Source organism: Macaca mulatta, chromosome 4, assembly GCF_049350105.2.
Source record: "Macaca mulatta isolate MMU2019108-1 chromosome 4, T2T-MMU8v2.0, whole genome shotgun sequence".
Taxonomy (NCBI): Eukaryota; Metazoa; Chordata; class Mammalia; order Primates; family Cercopithecidae; genus Macaca; species Macaca mulatta.
In genome coordinates this window covers 44,001,223-44,027,114 of record NC_133409.1, presented here as the reverse complement: position 1 = coordinate 44,027,114, position 25,892 = coordinate 44,001,223, and the positions used below count along the sequence as shown (strand labels likewise).

General features: G+C 37.8%; 2 protein-coding genes across 9 annotated transcripts in view; one reads left to right on the top strand and one right to left on the bottom strand.

The window, feature by feature from the left end:
• Window positions 1-18,182, top strand: part of REPS1 (RALBP1 associated Eps domain containing 1) — an 86,451-nt gene extending 68,269 nt beyond the window's left edge. For 4 of the 8 annotated variants that reach the window (XM_015137355.3, XM_015137351.3, XM_077999476.1 and 1 more), the window contains 10 exons: window positions 1,901-1,988; window positions 2,716-2,817; window positions 5,272-5,341; window positions 6,899-7,017; window positions 8,097-8,161; window positions 9,931-10,116; window positions 11,990-12,085; window positions 14,548-14,696; window positions 15,772-15,877; window positions 17,911-18,182. In XM_015137355.3, coding sequence (XP_014992841.1) covers window positions 1,901-1,988; window positions 2,716-2,817; window positions 5,272-5,341; window positions 6,899-7,017; window positions 8,097-8,161; window positions 9,931-10,116; window positions 11,990-12,085; window positions 14,548-14,696; window positions 15,772-15,877; window positions 17,911-17,979 — 1,050 coding nt within the window. In that variant the 3' untranslated portion in view covers window positions 17,980-18,182. Of the gene's footprint in view, window positions 1-1,900; window positions 1,989-2,715; window positions 2,818-5,268; window positions 5,342-6,898; window positions 7,018-8,096; window positions 8,162-9,930; window positions 10,117-11,989; window positions 12,086-14,547; window positions 14,697-15,771; window positions 15,878-17,910 lie in introns of all 8 variants that reach the window. The other 4 variants (XM_015137354.3, XM_015137349.3, XM_077999475.1 and 1 more) reach the window with 1 other exon arrangement.
• Window positions 18,183-20,290: 2,108 nt separating this feature from the next.
• ECT2L (epithelial cell transforming 2 like) overlaps window positions 20,291-25,892 on the bottom strand; it is a 110,995-nt gene continuing 105,393 nt past the window's right edge. The window contains exons 20-21 of the mRNA XM_015137347.3: window positions 21,927-22,099; window positions 20,291-20,535 (exon numbers count right to left, since the gene is read on the bottom strand). Of these exons, the coding sequence (XP_014992833.3) occupies window positions 20,408-20,535; window positions 21,927-22,099 (301 nt within the window). The 3' untranslated portion in view covers window positions 20,291-20,407. The remainder of the gene's footprint in view (window positions 20,536-21,926; window positions 22,100-25,892) is intronic.

Here is a 25,892-nt window from a genome sequence, read left to right as displayed (position 1 = left end):
TCCCTGGTGTAGGGGCAAGAAATTACTTTGAATGAATTTGGTAGTGTAATAGATGTGTAAAGAATTTGTTACCAGTTGTTGGAATTCAGAGATGAGCATAAGCCAAGGAGATATGTCAGATAAGAGAGGGTGTGCTAGAGCTTTGCCTTCTCTAGCAGGGGCTTGGTGTTAGCACAGTACTGTCTCACTAAAACAGTTTCCAACTTAAACTGAAAGGCCATTATCCTCCACACTAAATTATAAACTTAATTCATTACTAGATATTAAAAATTTAGGATCTCAAATTCAGTCTTCAGCAGCCGCACATACAGAGTGTGAACTGACCCCTCATAGGAGGAGCTGAGCCCCCTTGGTGATATTTCTCAGCTGGTCTATTGCTGTTAAGCTGGGTGCTTGATCTGGTTCTGGTTTCTGCCCTGGGAGTCTCAGTCCCCAAGATGAGCCCTACCTGTGTCCCAGGTACGCCTCTCTTTTCCTTCTTTTTCTGAGAGGCTACCATTGTCTTCATTCTCTCACCCTTTCTTTTGTGCTTTCATTCTAATCAGAAGTCTTTACTATCAATTCCTTTAGTCCTCTAACTGGACTAGACTCTAGTCTAGTTTAGAAATAATCAGCTGTATTACAGTAATGAAAAAGGTTTAAGAAAAGTATTACCTTGTTAGAATGGGAGTCTTGTTTCTCTTTAAAAAAAAGGATTCCTTTGTGGCAGTTTTGTGTTAAATTTTGAGACAATCAAATTTAAACACTTTGAATTAATCTGTAGGAAGTATGTATTGTGCCTACTATTGCAATGTCATAGGCATTTTAGTAACTTTGTTTCATAGGTTTAAAAAAGTATCAAATTTTTTTGAGCAGTTTACTGAAAATGAGTTTTCAGTCTGTTATCTAGTTCTTGGATTCTCATGAAATAGTTTATTTCAACCTCAAGACTCACATTTGCATAATTTTGTCAGATCATTCCTCACTTTTTAATATTGTCTTGAACTGTGTTTTTATAAGAGCATGTTTTAAATGTAAATCTTACACACACACACACACACACACACTTTTCGAGATGGGGTCTAGCTCTCACCTAGGGTGGAGTGAGATGGCATGATCACAGCTCACTGCAGGTTCCACTTCCCAGGCTCAAGGATTCTCCCACCTGGCTGGGCACAGTGGCTCAAGCCTGTGATCCCAGCACTTTTGTAGGCCGAGGCAGGCAGATCACGAGGTCAGGAGTTCGAGACCAGCCTGGCCAGCATGGTGAAACCCCGATTCTACAAAAAAAACAAAAAACAAAAATTAGCTGGGCGTGGTGGCAGGTGCCTATAATCCCAGCTACTTGGGAGGCTGAGGCAGGAGAATCGCTTGGACCTGGGAGGCGGAAACTTGCAGTGAGCCAAGATTGCGCCACTGCACTCCAGCTTGGGTGACAGAGCAAGACTCCATCTCAAAAAAAAAAAAAAAAAAAAAAGGAACCTCCTACCCTAAGCATCCTGAGTAGCTGGGAGTATAAGTCGTGGGCCATGCCCAGATAATTTTTATATTTTTTGAAGAGACAGTGTTTCACTATGTTGCTTAGGCTGTTCTCTGGGCTCAGGTGATTCTCTTGCCTTGGCCTCCCAAAGTGCTGGCATTACAGGTGTGAGCCTCTGTGCCCAGCCTTCACGTAAATCTTTAATCACTCCACTTAAAAAGTTTTTTTTTTTTAATTAGCAGATATTAGGCATATATAGTGAGCTTGATTTTTAAATAGAATTCTAGAGCTTTTAACTTAAAAAGCTTATTTTCATGCCTGCCTTAGTGTAAATGGGAAAGCCTGTCCACTGGTTTTTACAGTTTTATTAGTTTTGGTTGTTGCATGGCATTAGCTTGACATTTTAATACAAATTCTGTATTTCCTCCCATTTGTCTCTAGGATACTGCTATTGTTCATCCAGTTCCCATTCGTATGACTCCAAGCAAAATCCATATGCAGGAAATGGAACTTAAAAGAACTGGCAGTGGTAAGGAAGCCGTTGCTGGTTTGTATTTTAGTTTTGCATCAAACTAAAATACATAAGTAATTATTCTGTCAAGGTTCAATTTTCTTTCATCGTTGCTTATTTTTTAAGCTAGTACTTTCTATAATTATGTATATGTTCGTGCATATTTATTTATGTTGCAGTTTTTAAAAGGAATTTATTTTAAATTGTAGAGTTTTAAAATAAGGACATACGAAAATGTGACATTTCTAATACCCTGTGGGTTTTTATGGTCACCCTTGTAAATTTACATTTAAAATATGTTAAAACTTTAACTGAAGAGATATATGTTAAAATAAATTTTGGCTTGGAAATTATATATTTTACTTGAACTCTTGGAATGCCTCATTTTGGACTAAATGTTTCAGGGTTTCTCAAAGGTAGATTTTTTTTTTTGTATAAATCAGCATTATAAATTAACTTACTTTACAGCTTATATATGTAGTGTTTTGTTTAAGTTTTCTACAGGAATAAAATTGTGAACATGCAAATAAACTTTTTGATTATAAACTATCTTCTATTATGACAGAAAATAAAATTCTAAATAAATAGTTTTACATTTGTTTTTATTAAAAATATTATTTTGTCTTACATTTTATGTTTTTACCTGCCACTTGTTTGGATATTTAAATGAAGTCTTACACTCTGGGCTTTATGAGTTTATCAGTTCAAATACCTATATCTTGTATTTTTACCTATTAATTCATAGATCATACAAATCCCACTAGCCCATTACTTGTGAAACCATCTGACCTTTCAGAAGAAAATAAGATAAATTCATCAGTGAAATTTGCTTCTGGTAATACTGTAGGTAAGTGAAGTATTACATCTTCCATTTGAAGTTTACTAAGTCTGGATTTAGAGTCTGACTATTTCAGATGTGTACCCATTTAACACTGTCTTCACTAGATAACACTTTGCCCTGTCTGTGAATAAATGGTTGCCCATTGACTCCTGCTTCAATGCAGGCCTCCTGTTTGCCATCCCTCTCTGTGTAGCCAGGTTTGGTCTTATGGCTCTTTCCCAGTAGTTCCTTCCTTTTCTATCACACAAGAAATTGCATATATATGTTTATTCAGCCAGTGTTAATTGGATACAGTATACTAGGATCTGTTCTAGGCACTGGGGATTGAACAGTAAAAAAAGTCTTTGCTGCTATAGAGTTTACATTCTGTAAGGGAGATAAAGAGGGAATAAAAAGTAACTCTTATATTAGAAAGTAACTAATACTGTGGATAAAAATAAAGCTGGGAGAGGGTGGAGAGGTGCCATTTTAAATAGGATGGTCAAGGAAGACCTTACCAAAAAAATGTCATTTGAGTGAAAACTTGAAGGAGATGAATTAAGCTGTACAAACCCAGAAGGAAAATTAAGGCCCAACAGACAGCAAATGTAGAGCCCTAAGGCAGGACCTGCTTCTACTAGAATAGCAAGCAAATACCTGGAATAGAATTAGTTAGCAAATTTGACAGGGAAAGGTAGCAGTGGTAGGACAGTAACAGGAGGCAGTGTCAGATTTTCTTTGACTTAGTGAGATGAAAAGCCAATCGAAGGTTTGAATGGAGGAGTGATGTGATCTGAGCCTCCTTTTTAACTGGGTCACTCTGGCTGTCCTAATGGTAATAGGCCAGAAGAAGGTGAGACAAAACAGAACACAATTTGGGAGACAGGGATAATCAGGCAAGAGAAGATGGTGACAGCTTGGTGTCTAGGGTGCAAGCAGTGGAAGTGATAAGAAGTGGCTGGACTCTGGCTGTTGTGTACATTGTGGAGGAAAAGACCTCAAGAGTTGCTTTTACCTGTGTGGTATAGGATGTAAGAGAGAAAGGAGTCAAGGGTGGTTCCAGGGTTTTTGGCCTGGACAACAGGGAAATGAAGAAAACTGATAGCAGTAGGTTTGTAGGGAAAGAATCAAGTTCAGTTTCATATGTGTTAAACTTGAGGTGCCTGTTAAAATATCCAGATGGAAATATGTTCATTTTAATGTCATTCTTGTACCAACTAGATGATTCTGTGATTTACAAGAAAAAGGAAGGAGATATATTTTGAAATACAACTAAAATAACCAGTGCCTTCAGCTTATGACTCTTGAACGTATATAGTAATATTCCTTCAGATTGTCTCTAGAGTTCCTATCTTAAAATTTCTTTTGTCTGTCACAACTCTTAGTCTATTTCTGGGATTCTCTTCTGTAAGCACATTTTATTCCCATGTCAAATTAACAATTTTAAAATTACTTTATTTAAAAGTTTCTAATTTGTTCTTTAAAAGTGACCTTTTTGTCCATTACAGAAGTAACATATTTATTGTAGAAATGTAATAGATAAAAATGAAATAATTATTCATATTCTCACTAGTCCACCAATGTCCATGATTAACAGATTCATTGTCAACTTTAGTTCTCATTCTGCACATATGTAAGTTATGTTTGTATCTAATGTGAAATTATAATACAGTCATCCCTCAATATGTTTAGGGAATTGGTTCTAGGACCCCCATGGGTACTAAAATCTGTGAATTTTCAGCTCTCTGATATGTGGAATGGTGTAGTATTTGCATGTAACCTATGCACATCCTCCTGTGTACTTTAAATCATCTCTAGATTACTTATAATACTTAATACAATGTAAATAGTTGTTTTATTGGGCCAGGCACAGTGGCTCACACCTGTAATCCCAGCGCTTTGGGAAATCAAGGTAGGAGGATTGCTTAAACCCAGGAGTTAGAGACCAGACTGGACAATATAGCGAGACCTTATTTCTACCAAAAAAAAAAAAAATATATATATATATATATATGCGCGCACACACGCATGCAAACTATATTAAAAAAGTGGTCATGCTGTATGGTTTTTTATTTGTGTTATTTTTATTGTTGTATTGTTACTTTATTTTCTAATATTTTCTGTTTGCGGTTGGTTGAATCCTCACCTGTGGAACCTACAGATACAGAACCACAGATTTGGAGGGCCACATTGTATATGTACTGTTTTGTGACTTATTTTGAATATTTCTGCATCATTAAGTATTCATTATTTTTTCTAGACTATAACTTGCTTTGTCTACTGTGTAAATATGCCATGATTTATTTGATTTGTAGTTAATTTTTTACAGTTAATAACACCAGGATGAACTGTTAGCCTATTAGCCAATCTTTGACTATCTCTGGCTTGAAACAGCATATCACTTATATTTGTTTGGAGTAGATAGAGCAAAAAGTAAAGAAATGATTATTATTAAATAGGACATATCCCATTTATCAGCAGATGGTTACAGTAGTTCAGACTCTTTTACTTCTGACCCAGAACAGATCGGGAGCAATGTAACTCGTCAAAGGTCAGTATTTCTGTCAATGAAAAGCATGTTAAACTATCTTGCTGCATTTTAATGTTTAAAACTATTTAGAACCAAGCACACATGATTTTGTTATCTGAAAGCTGATAGGTTACTTTTTGATTTATGTAAAAGACAAGTAATTTTGATCCTTTCCACTTGAATAGAAAAACAAAAAGAACCCTGGCTTTCTAAATGGTATTTTGTGGAAGCTTTAAAAAGAGGTGATAACTTCTTGGCGATAGAAGTTTTGTAAGTCCTTTTTGTACCTAACCAGTGAGAGTCTGTTAAGTAATATATGTATAGCCTTATGGCAAGTACCAAAAGAATTCTGTGTTTTAAAACACCATCCAAAAGCACAGTCCAGTGGTGGGCCACCTCCCCACCCTGAAATTCTGCATTACATATAACCTTTCAGGCACAAACAAGAAAGGTGTGGGATAGGGTGGAGGATGGCTAGAGATTTGTCTGCAAGGGCTTTACCATCCACTAAAAATTGTGCAGGACAGAAGCATCTTTCTCTCCTCACTTTTTGCACGTGGTAAGTATCATTTTGCTGCATGCCTGGTGTAGCGAGGATGCAGAATCTCCAAACAGCTTAGAGTCAGAAGGCTGCTTGTCTTCCTTTCTGATTCTTCATGTAGTTCTTCCTGTGTTTCTTAGCATTCTCAGTCATCTTGGATTTTACTCTGCTGTTTATTCTCATATGTGAAGATCAGATTACCAGAGTCCTTGGAGACTCTTTTCAGAATATGAAAGACTTTGGTAGCAAAGAAGTGAATCTCTAGGGTGAGTTGAGTTTGAGCATAGTCACCTCTAAAATGAGATGGTCTGTGTGGACACATGAAAGGGTACTTCAGCTCACCAAATCCAGACCTTAATAGGTTGAAAGCTAACCATATCTGAAAGTAGACTTTCCTTTTTACAATTTTTTTTTCAGACTATTATTACCTTTAATTGAATGGGAAAGCATTACACTAAGTATGCGCAGTCTATTATGAAGTCATGTTGACAACTAAATTTCTTTTCAAAATTTTTGAGGCTGGGCACATCTGTAATCCTAGCGCTTTGGGAGGCTGAGGTGGGCAGATCACCGGAAGTCAGGAGTTCGAGACCAGCCTGGCCAACATGGTGAAACCCCATCTCTACTAAATACAAAAATTAGCCGGGCGTGGTAGCACGCACCTGTAATTCCAGCTACTCGGGAGCTGAAGCAGGAGAATCGCTTGAACCCAGGAAGTGGAGATTGCAGTGAGCCAAGATGGTGTCACTGTACTCCAGCCTGCGCAACAGAGTGAGACTATCTCAAAAAAAAAAAAAAAATTGAAATTTTGCTTAATAACTTTATTTAAAAAAATTGTTAGCCACATAAAATAATCAGTTGTTTAGGATACATCGAAAACAGTGCTATCTTAATTTATTGTAACACTTACATACTTGAGTGTTGAGAAAATGTCATGCTAATAAGATCCTTTGCTGCTTAGTCAAGTTTCAATGTTTAAAAAGAAAAAAGCTCTGATATCAGTAGTATGACCAATTATGATGGGGTGAATTTTGCAGATCTCATTCAGGAACATCGCCTGATAACACTGCACCACCACCTCCCCCTCCAAGGCCACAGCCCTCTCATTCCAGATCATCGTCTTTAGATATGAATCGGACCTTTACAGTCACCACAGGTAGGGGCTAGAGAACCATGATATACATTATCATTTAATTTTAAAGTTAATCCAACACACATACACATTTTATTTTTGTTTCTATTAACATGTCTTTTAAAAATATTTATCTGGCCGGGTGTGGTTGTTCACACCTGTAATCCCAGCACTCTGAGAGGCAGGCAGATCACTTGAGGTCACAAGTTCGAGACCAGCCTGACCAACATGGTGAAACCCCATCTCTACTAAAAACACAAAAATTAGCCAGAGGTGGTGGTGCATGTCTGTGGTCCCAGCTACTTGGGAGGCTGAGGTGGGAGAATCCCTTGAACCCGAGAAGCAGAGGTTTCAGTGAGCCAAGATTATTTCACTGCACTGCAGCCTGAGTGACAGAGTGAGACCCTGTCTCAAAAAAAAAAAATTATCTGAAGGAAAATTCGGGTTAAAAAGATAGCAGATGAGAGGCAATTTTTTTTTCTTAACAACTACTTAAAGTGTGTTTGAGTGCAAATGATGAAGATGGGAACCTGAGAGATGTCATAGGAAATTTTAAAAGAACAATGTTGTGATATCAAGTTAGGGGGGACTGATAGATCTCAATTTGGCTGATGAAGATGAAAAGTCATAATTTACCCAGGTTTTCAATTTTTGAAGAACTGGCATTATTGTTGTTACCTTGGTTAACATAGAAAAGTTAGGGCAGAGGATGATGAAGTGATGTTTTAGTCACTATGAGTTTAGAATGGTGAGGAAAAGTGAAGTGTTAAGTGAAAGGGAAAATTTGGAAGTTTTCATGTGATACTTAAACAGCAGTCAGAGATATGAGAAGAAAATCAAGGTTGTTTACTATTATGGAAATAGGAGTATGCCAGGAGGGCTTCATGTAATAGAGTTAAGAAGCAAAGCGACATCTGATGAAAGGCTGTCAGATTTGGTCTTTAGGTTACATACAGACTGTGTAACAAGTTAGTACCTGCCTTCTAATGCTTAACAAACATTCTTAGAAATCTTTATCATGTAGTCACATTCATTCAGCCTATTTCTTCTATTAACAAAGTGATTATACAGTTACTAAAAAGAAGACTTTTGTATTCATGCAGGACAACAACAGGCTGGAGTTGTTGCCCATCCTCCTGCAGTGCCTCCAAGACCACAGCCCTCACAGGTAATTCTCCAAGGTATTTATTACTAAACATCCCATGATCACTTTTCTTGCTAGGTATTTAATTCTGTTCTCAAATTATTTGGAAGGTCAGGAATGATCTGATGGTCATCCTTAATGAGCATTTAATTCAGTGAGGCTAAATCTCATTTTGAAAGATACACATTTCTAGAATGATCTGGTTGTTTTTTGAAAGAGCCTTAAAAGTGAAACAAATGATAATGTCTTGACAGAGAAGAGTTTAGTTGAAACAACAATGGATTGGGAGATAGGAGAGATCCATTACTGTCCTGGGTGTAGCAGTGACTCACAAAATCACTTGACTGGGCTGGGTGCAGTGGTTCACACTTGTAATTGCAGCACTTTGGGAGGCTAAGGCGGTAGGATTTCTCAAGCCCAGGAGTTCCAGACCAGCCTGGGCAACATAGTGAGACCCCCATCTCTAAAAACAAAAAAAAATTAGCTGGGTGTGGTGGTGTGCACCTGTAGTCCCAACTACTTGGGAGGCTGAGGTGGGAGGATCTCTTGAGCCTGAGAGGTCAGGGTTGCAGTGAGCTGTGATTGCACCACTGCACTCCACCCTGGTGACAGAGTGAGACCCTGTCTCAAAACAAAACAAGATACCCCAAAATAACCTCACTGCATCTCTCTGGATGTGTTTACTACATGAGTTAAGGAAGTATAATGACCTCTGCATCCCTTCCACATCGAAATTAGAGTGCTGTAGTAGACATTTATAAAATGCTTTGGGACAGCCTTAGTGGCTGAAGTTAAGGATCACATTATACATAAAATGTTGGAATGAGACTTAGCAGGGACTTAAAAGATAAATTGGAATTTATTGGAGAGAAGGTATTCCAAACCGAAGGTATGACATCCACAAAGCCATGGAAGTGTGTGTTAAGCCTGGCACATTCCTCAGGGGAAAACAAGTTCGTTCAGCACAGCAGGAGTAGATGTGCGGAGTGATGGGAAATGACGCTAGAGAGATAGGGAGGAGGCAGAGCATCTCCCATATCATAGTAAGAAGGACAGAGTTTTTCTTAGAGGAGATGAAGAATTTTTAAAGGGAAGAGACTTCAGATGTCTTTCTTTAGTATCCTTTACTTCCTTTGTCATAAAACATCTCACACTCTATTTTAATTTCTTATTTACTTATTCTCTTCTGCTCCAGAGAGAAGCAACTTTATTAGGGTATAAGCGGGCCTCATTTGTTTTGTTCACAAGTAGATACTCAGTAAACATATTTTTAGACTGAAGATGGAGCAGCATTGGTCTGGCAAAGGAGTGGAAGATGGATTGAAGGGAAGTGTTCCTGACATGTTGGGAGAATAGTTAGAGCAGTGGTTTTCACGCTTTAAAAAGAGCAACCTTTTTAAGAAACATAGTGAAACATTCAAAAAAAATAACTTATTTAAGGAACAAACTATTGTGTATTAGCCCAGTTAAGACAAAAATACATGCAAATGGAGAATGGGGGTAGGGCCAGCCCTACCCTCTCCTTCAGTGTACTTTCTTTGCAATATAGTTTTTGAAAAAAATATCTTTTTATTGGAAGTTTATTATCTTAATTTTTTTTTAGTGTCTTAGCTTTTCACTTATGGTTTAATCATTTATTTAGAGCTAAATGTTACTGTAATACACCTCTCTGAACTTACAGATAATAAAACAGGGCATCTTTATATACTAAATTTTCAAAGAAGAAGAAGATGACTCTGTGACACTGATAGGCTGATAAAATGTGTGTTCCTCTGTTTTGAACCATTGCACAGGCTCCTGGTCCCGCTGTGCATCGCCCAGTGGATGCCGATGGCCTCATAACTCACACTAGTACCTCACCTCAGCAGATACCAGAGCAACCAAATTTTGCAGATTTCAGCCAATTTGAAGTATTTGCTGCATCAAATGTAAATGAAGAACAAGATGATGAAGCCGAGAAACATCCAGAAGTCCTGCCGGTCAGTTTTCAAGGGCTTGGCTAATTTTCTGCAGGCAGTCACTTCCCGTACCATGTTGGGTCAACAGAGCAGATATTAGAGGTGACATCAGTGAGTAAAATATTCCCTAGGTCAGTGCTTCTCAACTTTTTTATTGGCCTCCCATATCTGCTGGTTGCAGTGTAATGCTTACTGAGTATCAGAGTCTGGTGGGGGTGGGGGATTGATACCACATGAAAAGACACCACCACCTGGCTGTGGCTAAAACACTGCTTTGGGGGTTTCCATCTTAATGCTAAGCATCTGACTGCGTGATTTGGTGAAGATTTCCATGTGATAAAAGGCCATGGTTACCATAGCTCCACTCATTACACCTTTTCCACAAGGGGACCTTCACTAGATGTAACTTTTAGATCTAACTACAACTTTAACTATAACCAAATTTCAGCCAGACTTCTAATTAAAGCATTTACAATTTGTATGAGACTAAGTTGCCTTAGCTAAGCAAAGACTATAGGATATCAAAATTTAATATTCAGTGTTCTAGGACATTCTGTTGTAGTTCCAATGGCAAGAACTTCTCTAGGAATCTCTGACCTAAATTGCTGACCATAAATGTGGAGTTGGAAAGACCAGAGGAATTCTGCAGTCTCTTTCATATAGATCATGGCCATGGAAAATTTCCTACTCGCTCCCTTTTCAAACCTATAACTTTCTGCTGTGCCCATTAGGGGACTGGGCTGCATCTAGGAGGGTCAGAGTGGGCATGTAGAGGTGTGCACAGGGTACCGTACTCACTCCCCTGGGTGGATGCCTCCCTCTCCCAACCACAAGGACTTCCCAGACTAAGCACTTAGAGGTTCAGTGCCGTGGCTGCATCCTCACCCCGTCTTCCTCTCCCTCACACATCTATTACCTGCATCCTCGCCCCATCCTCGTCTCCCTCACACATCTATTACCTGCATTCTAACCCTGTCCTCCTCTCCCTCACACATCTATTACTGCATCCTCGCCCCGTCCTCCTCTCCCTCACACATCTATTACCTGCATTCTAACCCTGTCCTCCTCTCCCTCACACATCTATTACTGCATCCTCGCCCCATCCTCCTCTCCCTCACACATCTATTACCTGCATTCTAACCCTGTCCTCCTCTCCCTCACACATCTATTGCATAGCTGCATCCTCTCCCTCACACATCTATTACACAGCTGCATCCTCGCCCCGTCCTCCTCTCCCTCACACATCTGTTACCTGCATCCTCACCCCGTCCTCCTCTCCCTCACACATCTATTGCATAGCTGCATCCTCGCCCCGTCCTCCTCTCCCTCACACATCTATTACATAGCTGCATCCTCGCCCCGTCCTCCTCTCCCTCACACATCTATTACATAGCTGCATCCTCAACCCGTCCTCCTCTCCCTCACACCTCTATTACATAGCTGCATCCTCACCCTATTACATAACTGCGTCCTCGCCCCGTCCTCCTCTCCCTCACACATCTATTACCTGCATCCTCACCCTATTACATAGCTGCGTCCTTGCCCCGTCCTCCTCTCCCTCATACATCTATTACCTGCATCCTCACCCCATCCTCCTCTCCGTCACACATCTATTACATAGCTGCATCCTCGCCCCGTCCTCCTCTCCCTCACACATCTATTACCTGCATCCTCACCCCGTCGTCCTCTCCCTCACACATCTATTATCTGCTCTCCCCTCTGCCTTTCAGTAGCAGAGAAATCTCATTTAATGAAGTTCCTTCAAGTTTCTTAACATCATCTCAGTTTTCTTGTCTGAATATTTAACATTTTACTCTGATTTGTTACGTATGCTATATTTATGCATAATTACATGTTACGTATAATTAATAGTGATAAACATACTCATTTTTAGGCTGAAAAAGCTTCTGATCCTGCAAATTCTCTTCGAGTTGCCAAAGCAGATAGTAAAACTGAAGAAAAGACAGCTGCTAGTGCTCCCACCAATGTGGTATGCAAAATGTCTTTTATAATAATAATTTTGTACATCATAAGTTATGTGAAATAATTTTTAGAAATAAGGTCAACCAGAAATCATCTAACCCGTTTCTCTACCTTTAACTGTAGTATAGTCAGTCTGTCACAGAACAAAGTCTGCCTATTTAATGGAGATGATATTCTGTAATCTATGTTAAATATGTGTCACAGGTTCTCAGAATTTAAGTGGTTATTACATTCTTCCCACTATATAAGGTAGAACTTCTTTATAGGTGAAATTCAGTTTCTTTTATTGTAGTCTTGAATATAATAAAGAAAAATTATCAACTCTCTAAAGTTATTGTTATTCCTTTTGCTCTTAACTTGTTCTTTAACTGTTTTAGGAATAATTTTTCCCCAACATTTTATTATGAAAACGTTTAAGCATACAGAAAAATTGAAACAGTTTTTCATTGTACATCAGTAAATTCACTACCTTATAACATTATTATTTTACTATACTTGCTTTACTACATATCTCTCCATGCCTTCTGTTCATCTGTCAGTCCTTATCTGTTTTATATATGTGTTAGTCCGTCTGCATTGCTATAAAGGAATATGTGAGACTGGGTAATTTGTACAAAAAAAAAAAGAGGTTATGTTGGACATAGTGGCTTACACCTGTAATCCCAGCACTTTGAGAGTCCAAGGCAGATGGATCACTTGAGCTTAGGAATTCGAGACCAGCCTGGGCAACGCAGCGAAACCCTGTCTCTACAAAAAGCACAAAAATTAGCCAGGTGTGGTGGTGCACGCCTGTAGTCCCAGCTACTCGGGAGGCTGAAGTTGGGGGATTGCTTGAGCCTGGGAGGTGGAGATTGTAGTGAACTGAGATAGTGCCCTGCACTCCACCCTGGGTGACAGAATGAGACCCTGTCTCAAAAAAAGAAAAGAGGTTTATTTTGCCTCATGGTTCTGCAGGCTGTACAGGAAGCATGGTACCAGAATCTGCTTCTTCTAAAGCCTCAGGAAACTTAGATTCATGGCAGAAGGCAAAGTGGGAGCAGATGTGTCACATGGCGAGTGAGGGAGCAAGGAGAGATGCCAGGCCCTTTTAAACAGCCAGCTCTCATGTAAACTCAGAGTTAGAACTCATTCATTACCGTGAGAAGGGCACCAAGCCATTCACGAGGGATCTACTCCATGACCCAAACACCTCCCACTAGGCCCACCTCCAACATTAGAGGTCACATTTCAACATGAGATTTGGAGGGGACAAATACCTCAACTATATCAGTGTACCTCAGATTGCAAATATCAGCACACTTTCCCTTTGAGGGAATAATTTTGGTAACTTTTTTTTTCTGTTATCATCTAGACATTCCCAATAGTTATAAAAACAGCATGTGTTTCTGAAGTGCTTCAATTCTACTTTCTGGATGCTGTGTGTGTATTAGTCTGTTTTCATACTGCTGTAAAGATACCACCTGAGAGTGGGTGATTTATAAACAAAAGAGATTTAATTGACTCACAGCTCTGCGTGGCTGGGGAGGCCTCAGGAAATTTACAGTCATGGCGGAAGGCAAAGGGGAAGCAGGTGGCAGGATGGAAAAAGAGCGAGGAAGTGCCTCACTTTAAAATAATTAGCTCTTGTGAGAACACCCTCACTCTCACAAGAACAGTATGGGGGACCACCCCCATGACCCAGTCATCTCCTACCAGGCCCCTCCCTTGACACACGGGGATTACAATTTGAGGTGAGATTTGGGGGCACAGAGCCAAACCATATCACTATGTTTTATTACATTAGTAGTCCTGTGAGTTTTTAAGTAATGAACTTTATTTTTGTCAACTCACAGCAACAAATTAAAAATATCACTTAAGAGATAGCAGTTGACTATTGTTTTTATTTATTTACAGGTAAATCAAGTTACGGTAAATGCCAAAACGCTGTTTTTTATTCTGCCGAGGGCAGATTCATAATCGCCAACAAAATGTCAACTCATTTTCAAAAGTTTTAATTACTGTGCATATTAATAGTGATGTTTTTGGTATTTTAAAGAGTTGCTTAGCTTTCCATTACTTTATAATGTTATTTTATTCATTAAGATACATGTTAGTATTTTTGAGTAAGAAATCCTATAGTCATAATGCTTAGATATTTCTGGAGACTGCCTTTGTTTATTGTTGAACAGGTATATATTGATTCTGTATCATATTTATGTTAAAACTGTGAATATTAACAGTTTTGCATCAATATGTTATTCTAAAAATATTTATATTGCAGGTACATTCATGATTGTGGTGTCAACTAGAAACATCTTTTCCCTCTATAATTTAAGTTAGCTCTTACCACAAATACATAGATTTAAAGTAGGACAAGTAACTTTCAATTTTCCAAGAGCAAATGGCTTAAAGAAAGCAAATGGTGTTGCAGAGTGCTAACTATGAATGTCTTCAGAAATGCTTATTATTAATGGAATTCTTGTCTTAAAGAGCAAAGGCACAACACCTCTTGCTCCACCACCTAAACCTGTTCGAAGAAGATTAAAATCAGAAGATGAATTAAGGCCAGAAGTCGATGAACATACACAAAAGACGGGTGTCTTAGCTGCTGTTCTTGCATCACAACCTTCTATTCCCAGGTAATCAAAGCTATTCCTAGGCACATTTAATTACTAGGAAGAAAAAGCACAACAATTAAAAACAATCAAACTGGGCCGGGCATGGTGGCTCACACCTGTAATAGCAGTTTGGGAGGCCGAGCTGGGCAGATCATTTGTGGTCAGGAGTTGGACCAGCCTGACTAACATGGTGAAACCCTGTCTCTGCTAAAAATACAAAAAAAAATTAGCCAGGTGTGGTGGTGCACACCTGTAGTCCCACCCAGCTACTCGGGAGGCTGAGGCAGGAGAATTGCTTGAACCCAGGAGGCGGAGGTTGTAGTGAGCCAAGATGGCACCAGTGCACTCCAGCCTGGGCAACAGAGCACGACTCCATCACAAAAATAATAACAACAACAATAATCAGACTGAAATAAATTATGGTCAGACTAGTTCTTTAATTGAGCAGAGCCATGTCATGTATGAGTAGGTATTCTTCCCATGTTTCCCCTTTATTATTAAGTTGTATTCCAATTCCATTTTAACACCCTGTTTCAATAGCAGTACGTTCTTTAAACTTGATAGTTTATAGTAAAACTGGTATTTTAATTATGGTGTTCTAGACCAAGAATCAGCAGATTAACTCTTAATGGGCCAAATTCAGCTCAGCCTATGGCCTGTTTTTATATAGCCTATGAACGCAGAATGACTTGTTCTTTTTTGTAGAAGAGAGAAGAAAGAACAGAAGAGAAAAGAAAACAAAAAACTAGAATATGAGACAGAAACTATATGGCCCACAGAGCCTGAAATATGTACTGTCTGGTCTTTTACAGAAAAGGTTTGCCAGTACCTACTTTAGACTCTTTTACTTAAACTCAGGTGATTCTACAGAAGAAATTTTTTAATAATTTCTTTTTTTTTTTTTTTTTTTTTTACCTCTCCTATAGTGCTGAAGCTTTTGGTTTATCACTGCAACTGAGCAAGTGATGTTGAGCTATGCTAGTAAGGAAAAAGATGCTCCTTTAGCTTCTCATGTTTAGAAATAGATCAGGGAGGAATAGAGAGGATTTAAGATAAATGAATGTTACAGGTTTTTTTGCCTTCTTTGTCTTCTCAGATCTGTTGGGAAAGATAAGAAAGCTATTCAGGCATCGATTAGACGCAATAAGGAAACCAACACAGTTTTGGCCAGATTGAATAGCGAATTGCAGCAACAATTAAAGGTAATATAGTTTCTGAATCTTTATAATATTCCTTATCTTAGTAAAGAAACCTAAAGAGAAGGAATGTGATCTCAGACACCTCCAAGATCACATACATAGCTCTCTTCTCTAATTTTCTAGATGCTTTGACTGTGGTTAGTTTACCCCCCACCCGCCACCACACACACACACCCTTTTTTTTTTTTTTTAAAGAGACAAGATCTCGCTCTGTCACCCTGGCAACCTGGGCTCAAGCTATCCTCCCACCTCAGCCTCCTGAGTAGCTGGGATTACTGGCTTGAGCCACTGCACCCAGGTCCTAGTTTGTCCTTTTATCAAAGACAACTCAAATTCCATTAAAGGGACTTAAACAGGCCTAAAAGAGGAAGAGAAAGGTGGCAGCAATTTCAGTCGTCTTGCATGTGGAAAGAGAAAAGGCAAGCCTTAAATAGAAATGGTGCTTATGCACAGTGTGTACTACTGTCATCTAATACCCGAGAGGAATGTGTTTGTTTTCTAGTAACTATGATTTCTTTGCTTCCCTAGAAATAAAAATTACTCCTACTTACTCCTTCCTTACTGGGTCAAAAAAAAAATTACTCCCAGAATCACTTATGGTTCCCCAACATTATTAGGTACTCATGTCTTACAAACCAGTGGTTCTCAAACCTTAATGCATATATAGGTAATCTTGGATCATGTTAAAATGAAGATTCTGGTTTTTGTAGAGCTAAGGTGGGACCTGGGAATTCCAGGCAGTGGAGATGCTGGAGCACTATCTATCCCACTTGGAATAGAACAAAGATGAGATGAGAGTCCGTGGAAATGACAAATGAATGCAGTTGGTTCATTCTTGTAATATTCTGTTCATGCTCCTCATTTAGCATTTATTACACTGTCCTGGAATTACTGTCTATGACACATTTGTCTCTCTGTCCTATTACAGTGAACTCATTGAGGGTAAGTCATAATCATTTCTGTTTAGGAAGATCATGTAATATATCATCCAAATCAAGACACTTTTGAGAGGAAAAAAAGAGGGTTGCATTATCATTATTTAGGCCAAGACACTGGATATAAACTGGGATTGTCCTAGATAAATTTATGACCATCTTGTCCCTCTCCTCAAAACCTAGTATGCTAGGCATTTGTTAAGGTCTGTTGAATGAATGATATAAACTTATGACCACTTTGTCTCTATCCCCAAAACCTAGATCATATGTTAGGCATTTGATAAACATCTATTGAATGAATGATATTCTTGTATAACTCTATGATCAAAGGAGAAGACATTTGTAGTTATATGATTATTAATTTAGTCCATTGTACAGGAAAAATGAACTTAAAGACAAGCTTAGTAGTATGTCCATGAAGATGAAAATTTTGTTAATGCATGTTTTTCTGAACCAGGGAAGACCATTGAAACAAGTATATTGAAGCTATTTTGAAAAATACTTTCTTCCTTACTTCTGAGAACAGAAAATAAGAAGTAAGGTACAAAATAGAAAGAGGTAGTTCTGGTTAAAACATGATACTGTCAATTTGAAAGAGAAAAAAAGAAAGTAAATAAGTTAGAATTTGGTGGCTAACTGAAAAGACTCCCTAAAATCAACATTGATTAAAAATTCTGAATGCAAAGTTATTATTTGGGAAACTAAAGCTCAAAATGAGATCTAGGAGTTGATATAGCCAGATGTCATCACTAGGGAAAAGAAGCTATATTAACAAATTCATCTACGGTTAATTCAGGGGCAGGCTTATTGCAAATTTCAGGTGTTAATACCTATTTGTTGCAAACACTGACTTTTCTAATAACTAGACATTCTGTTACCCTGATTTGTGTAATAAGAAAATGTGTGAAATTACTAGGATCTTTAGTATTAACATATAAAGAAACTACGTTTCTAAAGTGAAGTATACTTTTAAAATATGAATAAGCTCTCCCTTAGTCGTCTTGACAAATTTAAATTGTTTTCTGGAAGCAGAGCTATTGTTAGATATTCCTTCATTTTTCTATACTTTGAAACATAACTTGGGCTTTGCATCTTTTTCAGGATGTTCTTGAGGAGAGAATTTCCCTGGAAGTTCAACTGGAACAACTTCGACCATTCTCTCACCTATAAGCCAATTGCCGTTAACTGTGAACATACTTGTTTTTAAGTGGTTTTGGGTTCAAAGCCAATTTGGAGACCCAAACATTCAGCTCACTGCTTAACTCAACATTAAATTTTATGATTCTGTTTTGCCCTATATGTTCACCATTGTATTTAAGTATCTTTTATTTTTTAATTTCAACAATAAAAAGGTCAGGATGACGTTTTCTGGAGGGTGTGTTGTGTTTATTGGCACACTCACCTTTTCTGTTCCATAGCAGCTGGGATATGCAATGTTTCTATGGCTAGTATCACACACCAATTTAATTTATAGAATGGGCTCCTCGTTTACATCTCAGTCACAGACTCAAATAAATTGTCAGTTTGTCCTTTTATGTTTGTTTAATATTTTACATAAAGCGTCTATTCCATAAAAATCTTCAGAAAGAGTTTCTCATTTAATTTTTGATTTTAAAGAATTATATTGGATAAGGCGGTTTTCACCATAAGCTAATTTACTCTCTGCAGCTGTCTGCATTCTTCACAAATCATGTGTTACGTTCAAGCCTCTTTTACATGTCAACTTGTGACAAATATAAACGTCAGATTTTATATTTCCCTTGTAGAAATGTGATCAACTTCATTAGCGACTTATAACTATTTTATGTGAGATTGAATAATTCAGCATTCATGTAAACTTATGAAATAGGTATGAGTAATGGCCTTTGTTAATTTTTTTAAGTATTGTTTTAAAACTTCTGAGGATATCAGTTATTCACAAAATAAAGGGAAATTCCTTAAGATTTCTAGTTTACCTTTAGCCATCTTGCCACTCATTCTTTTGCTATACAAACAAGTTTTTCCTATTAATGAGTTTCTGGAGTGTGCCTTATTCAGGACAATATGCTGTTTTAGATTTTGTTTAATATTATATGATATATACATTTTGATCCATTGCTAACAGCAGATATTCCCTTTAAGAGTTATTCTGTCTATAGGATCATAGTTGTTAAACTGCATGGATATATCTTGGCAGAATCAGAAGTGTGGTTTTACACCAATAAAACAGCATAATATTTTAACTTTTGCTCATCTTTTTAACAACAATTTAAAGTTTTAAGAAATAGAAGGTTTTGTATATTCATTTCTGAAAGAAAAATTGTTTAAATACTATAGATTCACCATCCTAAACTGTACCGATAGATTTTGTTACTATAAACAAGAATATGAAGAACAAGGAAAACTGACAACCTCAAGCTTCCAAGATTAATATAATTTTTACCTAGTGATATCTAGGTAAAAATATACATCAGCTAAAGTTTCCAAGTGGCCATCAGTATGGCTTTAGTTGTTAAATAATCAGATTAAAGCATTAAAGGCCCAGGAAACTACTCAACACCTATTTTTCAGTGTCTTTGTTTTAAAAGAAACAGTTTTACTTAGCTGCATTTCATTACAAGCAACTTTTGCTGTTTCCATTTATTTTTGTTCTTTAAAATTTGCTTTTTAACAATAGCCTTCTAATTTAAACAATGTCAAAAATATTTTTAAAGCTCCTTAGAGTTTAGCCTTGCAATAAATAACACTTAAAAATTATAGAAAACTTTTTTAGCACTTGGAAGCAGTATATCTTTAATGCTGTCTAGAGGAGTACATCCGTATATCTATGACAAGTTTTTGAGTAAATTGTCCTTTGTATTTCTTGTCTTTTTTTTTTTTTTTTTTTGAGACAGAGGTTTGCTCTTGTCACCCAGGCTGGAGTGCAGTGGAGCCATCTCAGCTCACTGCAACCTCCACCTCCTGGGTACAAGTGATTCTTCTCCTGCCTCAGCCTCACAAGTAGCTGGGACTATAGGTGTGTGCCACCATGCCTGGCTAATTTTGTATTTTTAGTAGAGACGGGGTTTCTCCATGTTGGTGAGGCTGGTCTCAAACTCCTGACCCCAGGTGATATGCCGCCTCAGCCTCCCAAAGTGCTGGGATTACAGACGTGAGGCACCACGCACAGCCCTCTTATCCATATTTTAAATCAATAATTGTTTCATGAAAATGTTAAAAATGGTAAATCACCAACAAATTAAAATATTTTTCTAGACTGATCACTTAAGAAAACTTTCATTCTGCTTTTTGCATTAGATCATAAAACAAAGCTTTATACAATGTGCTTGCTCTGTCTTACGTTTCATCACATCACATTACTCCAAATAATATTATCCATGAAATATAGCTACTAAAAGAAGTAATTGAAAATTTTGAACTCAAAATGTACTTACACATTCTACATAAGTGAGCACAAATGATAAAGTTTAAAAGTTGGAAAGATCCTATGGGTCATCTTAGTTTATCTCATCATCCATGACAGTTACTCTGTTTCTTACTGGATATTTTGGAACAGAAAATACATGTTGTCTGTCTTTGCTGGGGAGAATTGGCACCCTTGAAGTTTTCAAGTTTGGTCTCACTTCTCCATGCTGCTTTTGATTGCATTTCTAAGTACTGACAGCCATAGGAACTTCTCATCCTCTACTTCTGTAGCACAAATCCATTTATGTTTTGGACCTTGAAGAATAAATGCATTCTTGACATCTGTAAAAGCATTTGAGATATACTAATTAATCCTTGCAGGTAGCAATCAAAATGAGAAAAAATGTTAATACTCAAAAGTCATCATCTTTGAGAATTTTAAAACCTAAAAAGAAATACATATCCAGTGTAGAATATAACTTCCTAAAATTACTAAATAATTCAAATGCAGTGTAAAATAATGTCTATATTACAGTTATTGTAATTACAATTATTTTAAAGATTAAAGGATAGATGATGTAATGTTTTTTAATTCCTTGTCTCAATGACTGCAGAAGGAACTGGAATCAGTAACAGTCTTTACTGATAGTTATTATAAATAAAGATGCTAAGAGCTAGACCTGGACAACCTCAGTATGAGAACCAGTGACAGAATCAAGCCAGCTACTTAGCTGAATGCCCACTATTAGGTCACTTAACAATGTTTTGACGTAGGTCACAGCTGATTGTCATGGGAAGGGAACTGAAGGAGACATGTTTCATACGCTAACCATACCCAGTGTTGATAGGTAACTAAGCCTTTTTAACCTGAGTTTGTATTCTAGGTGGAAATACTCATTTTTTCTCAGGCTCAGATTTAGAATGGGGCTGAAGCCATTGGGAAATAGGCCTTTTGTTTAGTTTGGTACTTCTGTAAGTAGTAGGGTCTTGGGTTCCAACTTTAACCTTAAGTTCTGTCTTGACATGCAGTGAAAAACATTGGAATGAGAGATGTTACATTCAGACTGTCTGGCCTAACAGATATAGGAATAAGATAAAGATCCTTTTAAGCTTGGGAAGTAAAATATAGGATAATAACTAATAAAAATAGGTACAGTGGGTTTAAGTAGGACTTCGTTTTTGTGACAAAATGATACTTCTATTGGAATTATTGTGAGTGAAGTGTTTAGTTTACCAAGCATCCTTTGCATATCTGTGGATTCCTTTATGTAACAACTCCCAGCTTAGATGCAAACTTAAGGAAGAAAAGGTTATGTCAAATATGTAATAATCACTTAGTCCTAGTAGAATGGGAAAGTAATAGATAAAAATTTAAAATATGCTTTTAAGACTGTAGCATCTTCAGACAGTGTAGAATAATGGTTGAGAACTCCAGCTCTCATGTCACTGCTTCAAAGAACTCATGGTAATATGGGGCATTGCCTCCCTTTGTGATTTTTGAAAGCTGTTTTCCTAACATCTAAGGTTCATGTCTGAATGCCAGAAGTCCTGTCTTTAACTATTTCAGAGGCAGATGAAAGTTTACATTGTTTAATGAAATTCTAATATTGGGGGAATTATTTGCAACCTGGTAAATTATAATTCCAGTCCTTTTTCTACTATTCTATTAAAGAGCTTTACATTATATAGCTTTTTGAAGGTATCTGTCTCTTGGAAGGAAAAAAAATACATACACTTGGAATCTGGAATATTTTCTATGAGTAACCGATGAAGGGCCACTGATGCAATGAACTGGTAGGTTGTTTTTGAAGTCCTCTCAAATGGAGTATGAGATGTGCCCCGACTAGAAACGAGCAGTGCATCATTGAAGAGGAAAAGGCTGAGATCATGGATGTGTTCATAGAGCCTGTGTTAAAATGGAGAAGGTGCAGTTTTAATACATAACATACGTGCTTTATTACATAGTTAACCATCTTGAAATTGTTAAGTCACTAGTCAAGGTTTTTACCCCACTACTGACATTTTGAATGGCTGGTTGAAGTTCTCAGTATAATATTCTTCCCGATGTGATTCGCCCCTCTTGTGTCTCTGAGGTCAGGTCAGTACTGTGGGCCCTCAGGGTTCCTGGTGGAGTGCTTTGAGTTTGTCCATGGGATAAGTATTTGGTAATCCATGTGGGAAAAGAAACACTGACTTTCCCTTCTTTATGAAATGAATTATATCTGTGTTGGTAAATTTTTGTCAGTGTTGGTATTTTGATGTATTTGGGCAATCTGAAGAAAATAAGTCTTTGTTTTGTTTCACCTTTAAGGATAACAAGGCCTGGCGCAGCGGCTCACACCTGTAATCCTAGCACTTTGAGAGGCCGAGGCAGGCTGATTACTAGGTCAGGAGTTCCAATACCAGCCTGGCCAACATAGTGAAACCACATCTCTACTAAAAATACAAAAATTAGCCAAGCATGGTGGTGCGCACCTGTAGTCCTAGCTACTTGGGAGGCTGAGACGAGAATCACTTGAACCCGGGAGTCGGAGATTGGAGTGAGCTAAGATTGCACCACTGCACTCCAGCCTGGGCGACAGAGCAAGACTCCGTCTCTAAAAAAAAAAAAAAAAAAAAAAAGGATAACAAGTTGGGGTAGAGAGAAACACAAGAACTAATTTGGCATGAGGTGTATTAATAGGAGAAAAAAGCATTTAACCACTATGTAGAAGTAAATACAAAAATTTTTACTTTTGATTGGAAAGTAGTAGATAACCTAATATAGTTCATCAGTTTGAAAGGTAAAAATTAAATAGTTCTTTGTTTTTGCTGAGGTTGCTACCATGGTCAACTGTAGGCATATTTATCAAGGAGTAAAATTTGTTGTCCTCAACCTCCCATCTGTTACCCTCTACTTTTCTGTCATTGGAGCGAGATTGCTGTGTTGGCAGGCCTCACTCTGCTCTAGTGTGGATTATCTGTCCTGTGGGGGTGAGTGGTGATAGCCTGGGAGGAGCTTGGGGAAACCCACCCCACCTTCCAATTCCCCCCGACCAGGGGTGGCTAAGTGAAGCAAACTAAATGTTTTAATAGAGGATAATTGTTTTCCTGTCAGAAGCATCAAGGAACCCTCAGGAAGTTACTCTAATGAAGACTCCATATATTTATGCTTGTTCGGGTCTCTTTATTTTTCATCTTCACCATTTTTGTTTGATTTTTACATTGTCAGTTTAGAACATAAAGTATTACAAAATGCTTAAGTGACATCAATCCCTGCTATTGGCTTTTATTTAGCGTACCTCTTTCCCCCTCCACTTTTCCACATAGCACGACCTCACCTGTCTTCACTCAGATCACCCAAGTTATCAACCTAGTACATTTCCACTCTTTTGTACTTGCCCAGGTAAACACACACACACACACACACACACACACACACACACGTATCTATGTACAGGAAAGGTTATCTTACAAAAATGCTAAGATTTTCCCTACTCTTTTCTTGCTTTTCTCACTCAGCAATGGAAATCACTTCAAGTTAATGGATAGGACTTTTATTCCTTCCTTTTAATGGCTAACCAGTACTTCATGGTGTGGGTACAACATCATTTATTCAACTCTTCCCCTATTGATGGGTGTTCTCCTTTGATGGACATTTGCTTTGTTAAGAGGCTTGGGTCCCCTCCTTTTTTTCCCTCCCTCTCTCTCTTCATTTGTTTTTTTCTCCATTGCCACTGTGAATGTTGCAATGAGCAGATTTCTTACATAGAAACAAAGTCCTAATATTTGTTCTGTCAGATACAATTCCTGAGAGTAGGATGGATTGGTCAAAGGCTACACGGAGTCCCCCCTTATTTATGGTTTCTCTTTCCACAGATAAACCTTTACATAACTTTTATTACTTTATGTCATCATAATTGTTCTATTTTATTAAGTAATCTCTTATGGTACCTAATCTTTAAACTTTATCATATGTATGAATGTATAGCAAAAAATGTGATATTATAGGGCTCAGTACTGTGAGGTTTCAGCCATCTACTGGGGGTCTTAAAAGGTATTTTCATAGATAAGGGGGGACTGCTGTGTATATTTTTATCAAATACCTCCAGGTTGTTCTTCATAAAAGCTGCTATAATTCATATTTAAAACTATATGGTAATAGCTTTAATTTGCTTCTGATTTACTTGGTGATTTTGTTAAAATGCAAATTTTGATTGAATAGAGCTAGGGTGGCCTGAGAATTCTGCATTTCTGGCACGCTCCCTGGTGATGCTGAGTCCACAGATCTGCGGGACACACTTTGAGTAGTAAGGCACTTCAGTCATTTGTTAGTTACAGCTATGCCTAAGAACTGGGCAAAGGACTTCATCAGGTAGTTTAAAAATGTCCAAGAGTTCCATGTTTCAGGTTCAGCTACTTGGACAGTGTTAGGAAGTAGGAGTTGTTTTAGGTGTGTGGATCAATGGAAACGGTGGTCACCCAGCCACTAGAGCTAGCTCTTTCTTTCAAACATTTTCTTCTGTCTTTGGTTATGATTTAGGCTGGGAAGAGTGGGGTGCTTCACATTTACTGATATCTTGCAAAAAATATTTCTAGATCAAGTCAATAGGTTATTCTGAGAATAAAGGAATGAATAGAACTAAGGATGAGGGAGAGTGGAAGCAAGAAAGGCAGGGGGTGCATTTTAAGTCTGTGTGATGGGCAGTATGTGGTGAGTAGCCATTTTGAATAGGCGAAAGAATTCTACCATAGTCTTACTTTTTGCGGGAGAGGGGGAGCAATATTTTTTTTTACCATATCCGTAAGAACAATTATGTCTCCTATCATAGAAGTTTAGAAAACTGTTCAAATCTGTAATAAAACTGCTGTATCCAAATATCAGGAAAGATGCCAACAGAGTGCTTTGAAGAAGTAGCATTCAAAGAGGTACTTGCTTTGGTAAATTGATGTTCAGTTTTTTCCTTTGGAAGGGATCACACTGATATTAGAGGTGAATGAAAGAGAATTCCAGTTTTGTGGCCCACTTGGACCAGGTGGATGGTTGGCCCAGGGAGGGGATGGAGCAGCCATACTAACTTGAGCTTAGAATTGAGCCTTTTGTATTCCGAGGACATGAGTGAGGGAAAGAAACACACAAAGAGGTTATTATTTCAATCTGATTCTGAGAGGGCTATTTTATATATGATTTTTATCTAGAAAAACTTTTCAAAAGCCATTTACTAAATTAAGCCCCTCAAGATCTCCAACAATGTTTATCCACAGACCAAACACCAAAAACTCTAAAAATTTAACAGTTCCTCTAAATATGCAAAAGCAAATACAGTCATCCCTTGATATCCATGGGGAATGTGTTCCAGGACCTCCTGCAAATACCAAAATCTGAGGATGTTTGGTATTTTCATATAATCTCTCTAAATCATTTATCTAATACAATGTAAACACTATGTGAATACTTATACCGTATGAGGTTTTTATTTGTTTGTTTTAATTGTATTTATTTTTTAATGTTTTCCATCCTCAGTTGAACCCATGGGTGTGGAGCCTACAGATAATCCCAGCCACTTGGGAAGCTGAGGCAAGAGAATCGCTTAACCCAGGAGACAGAGGTTGCAGTTAGCCGAGATCACGCCATTGCACTCCAGCCTGGGCAACAAGAGTGAAACTCTCTCAAAAAGAGAGTTTCGGTACATGGACAACAGCAGGTCATCAGCTCCACT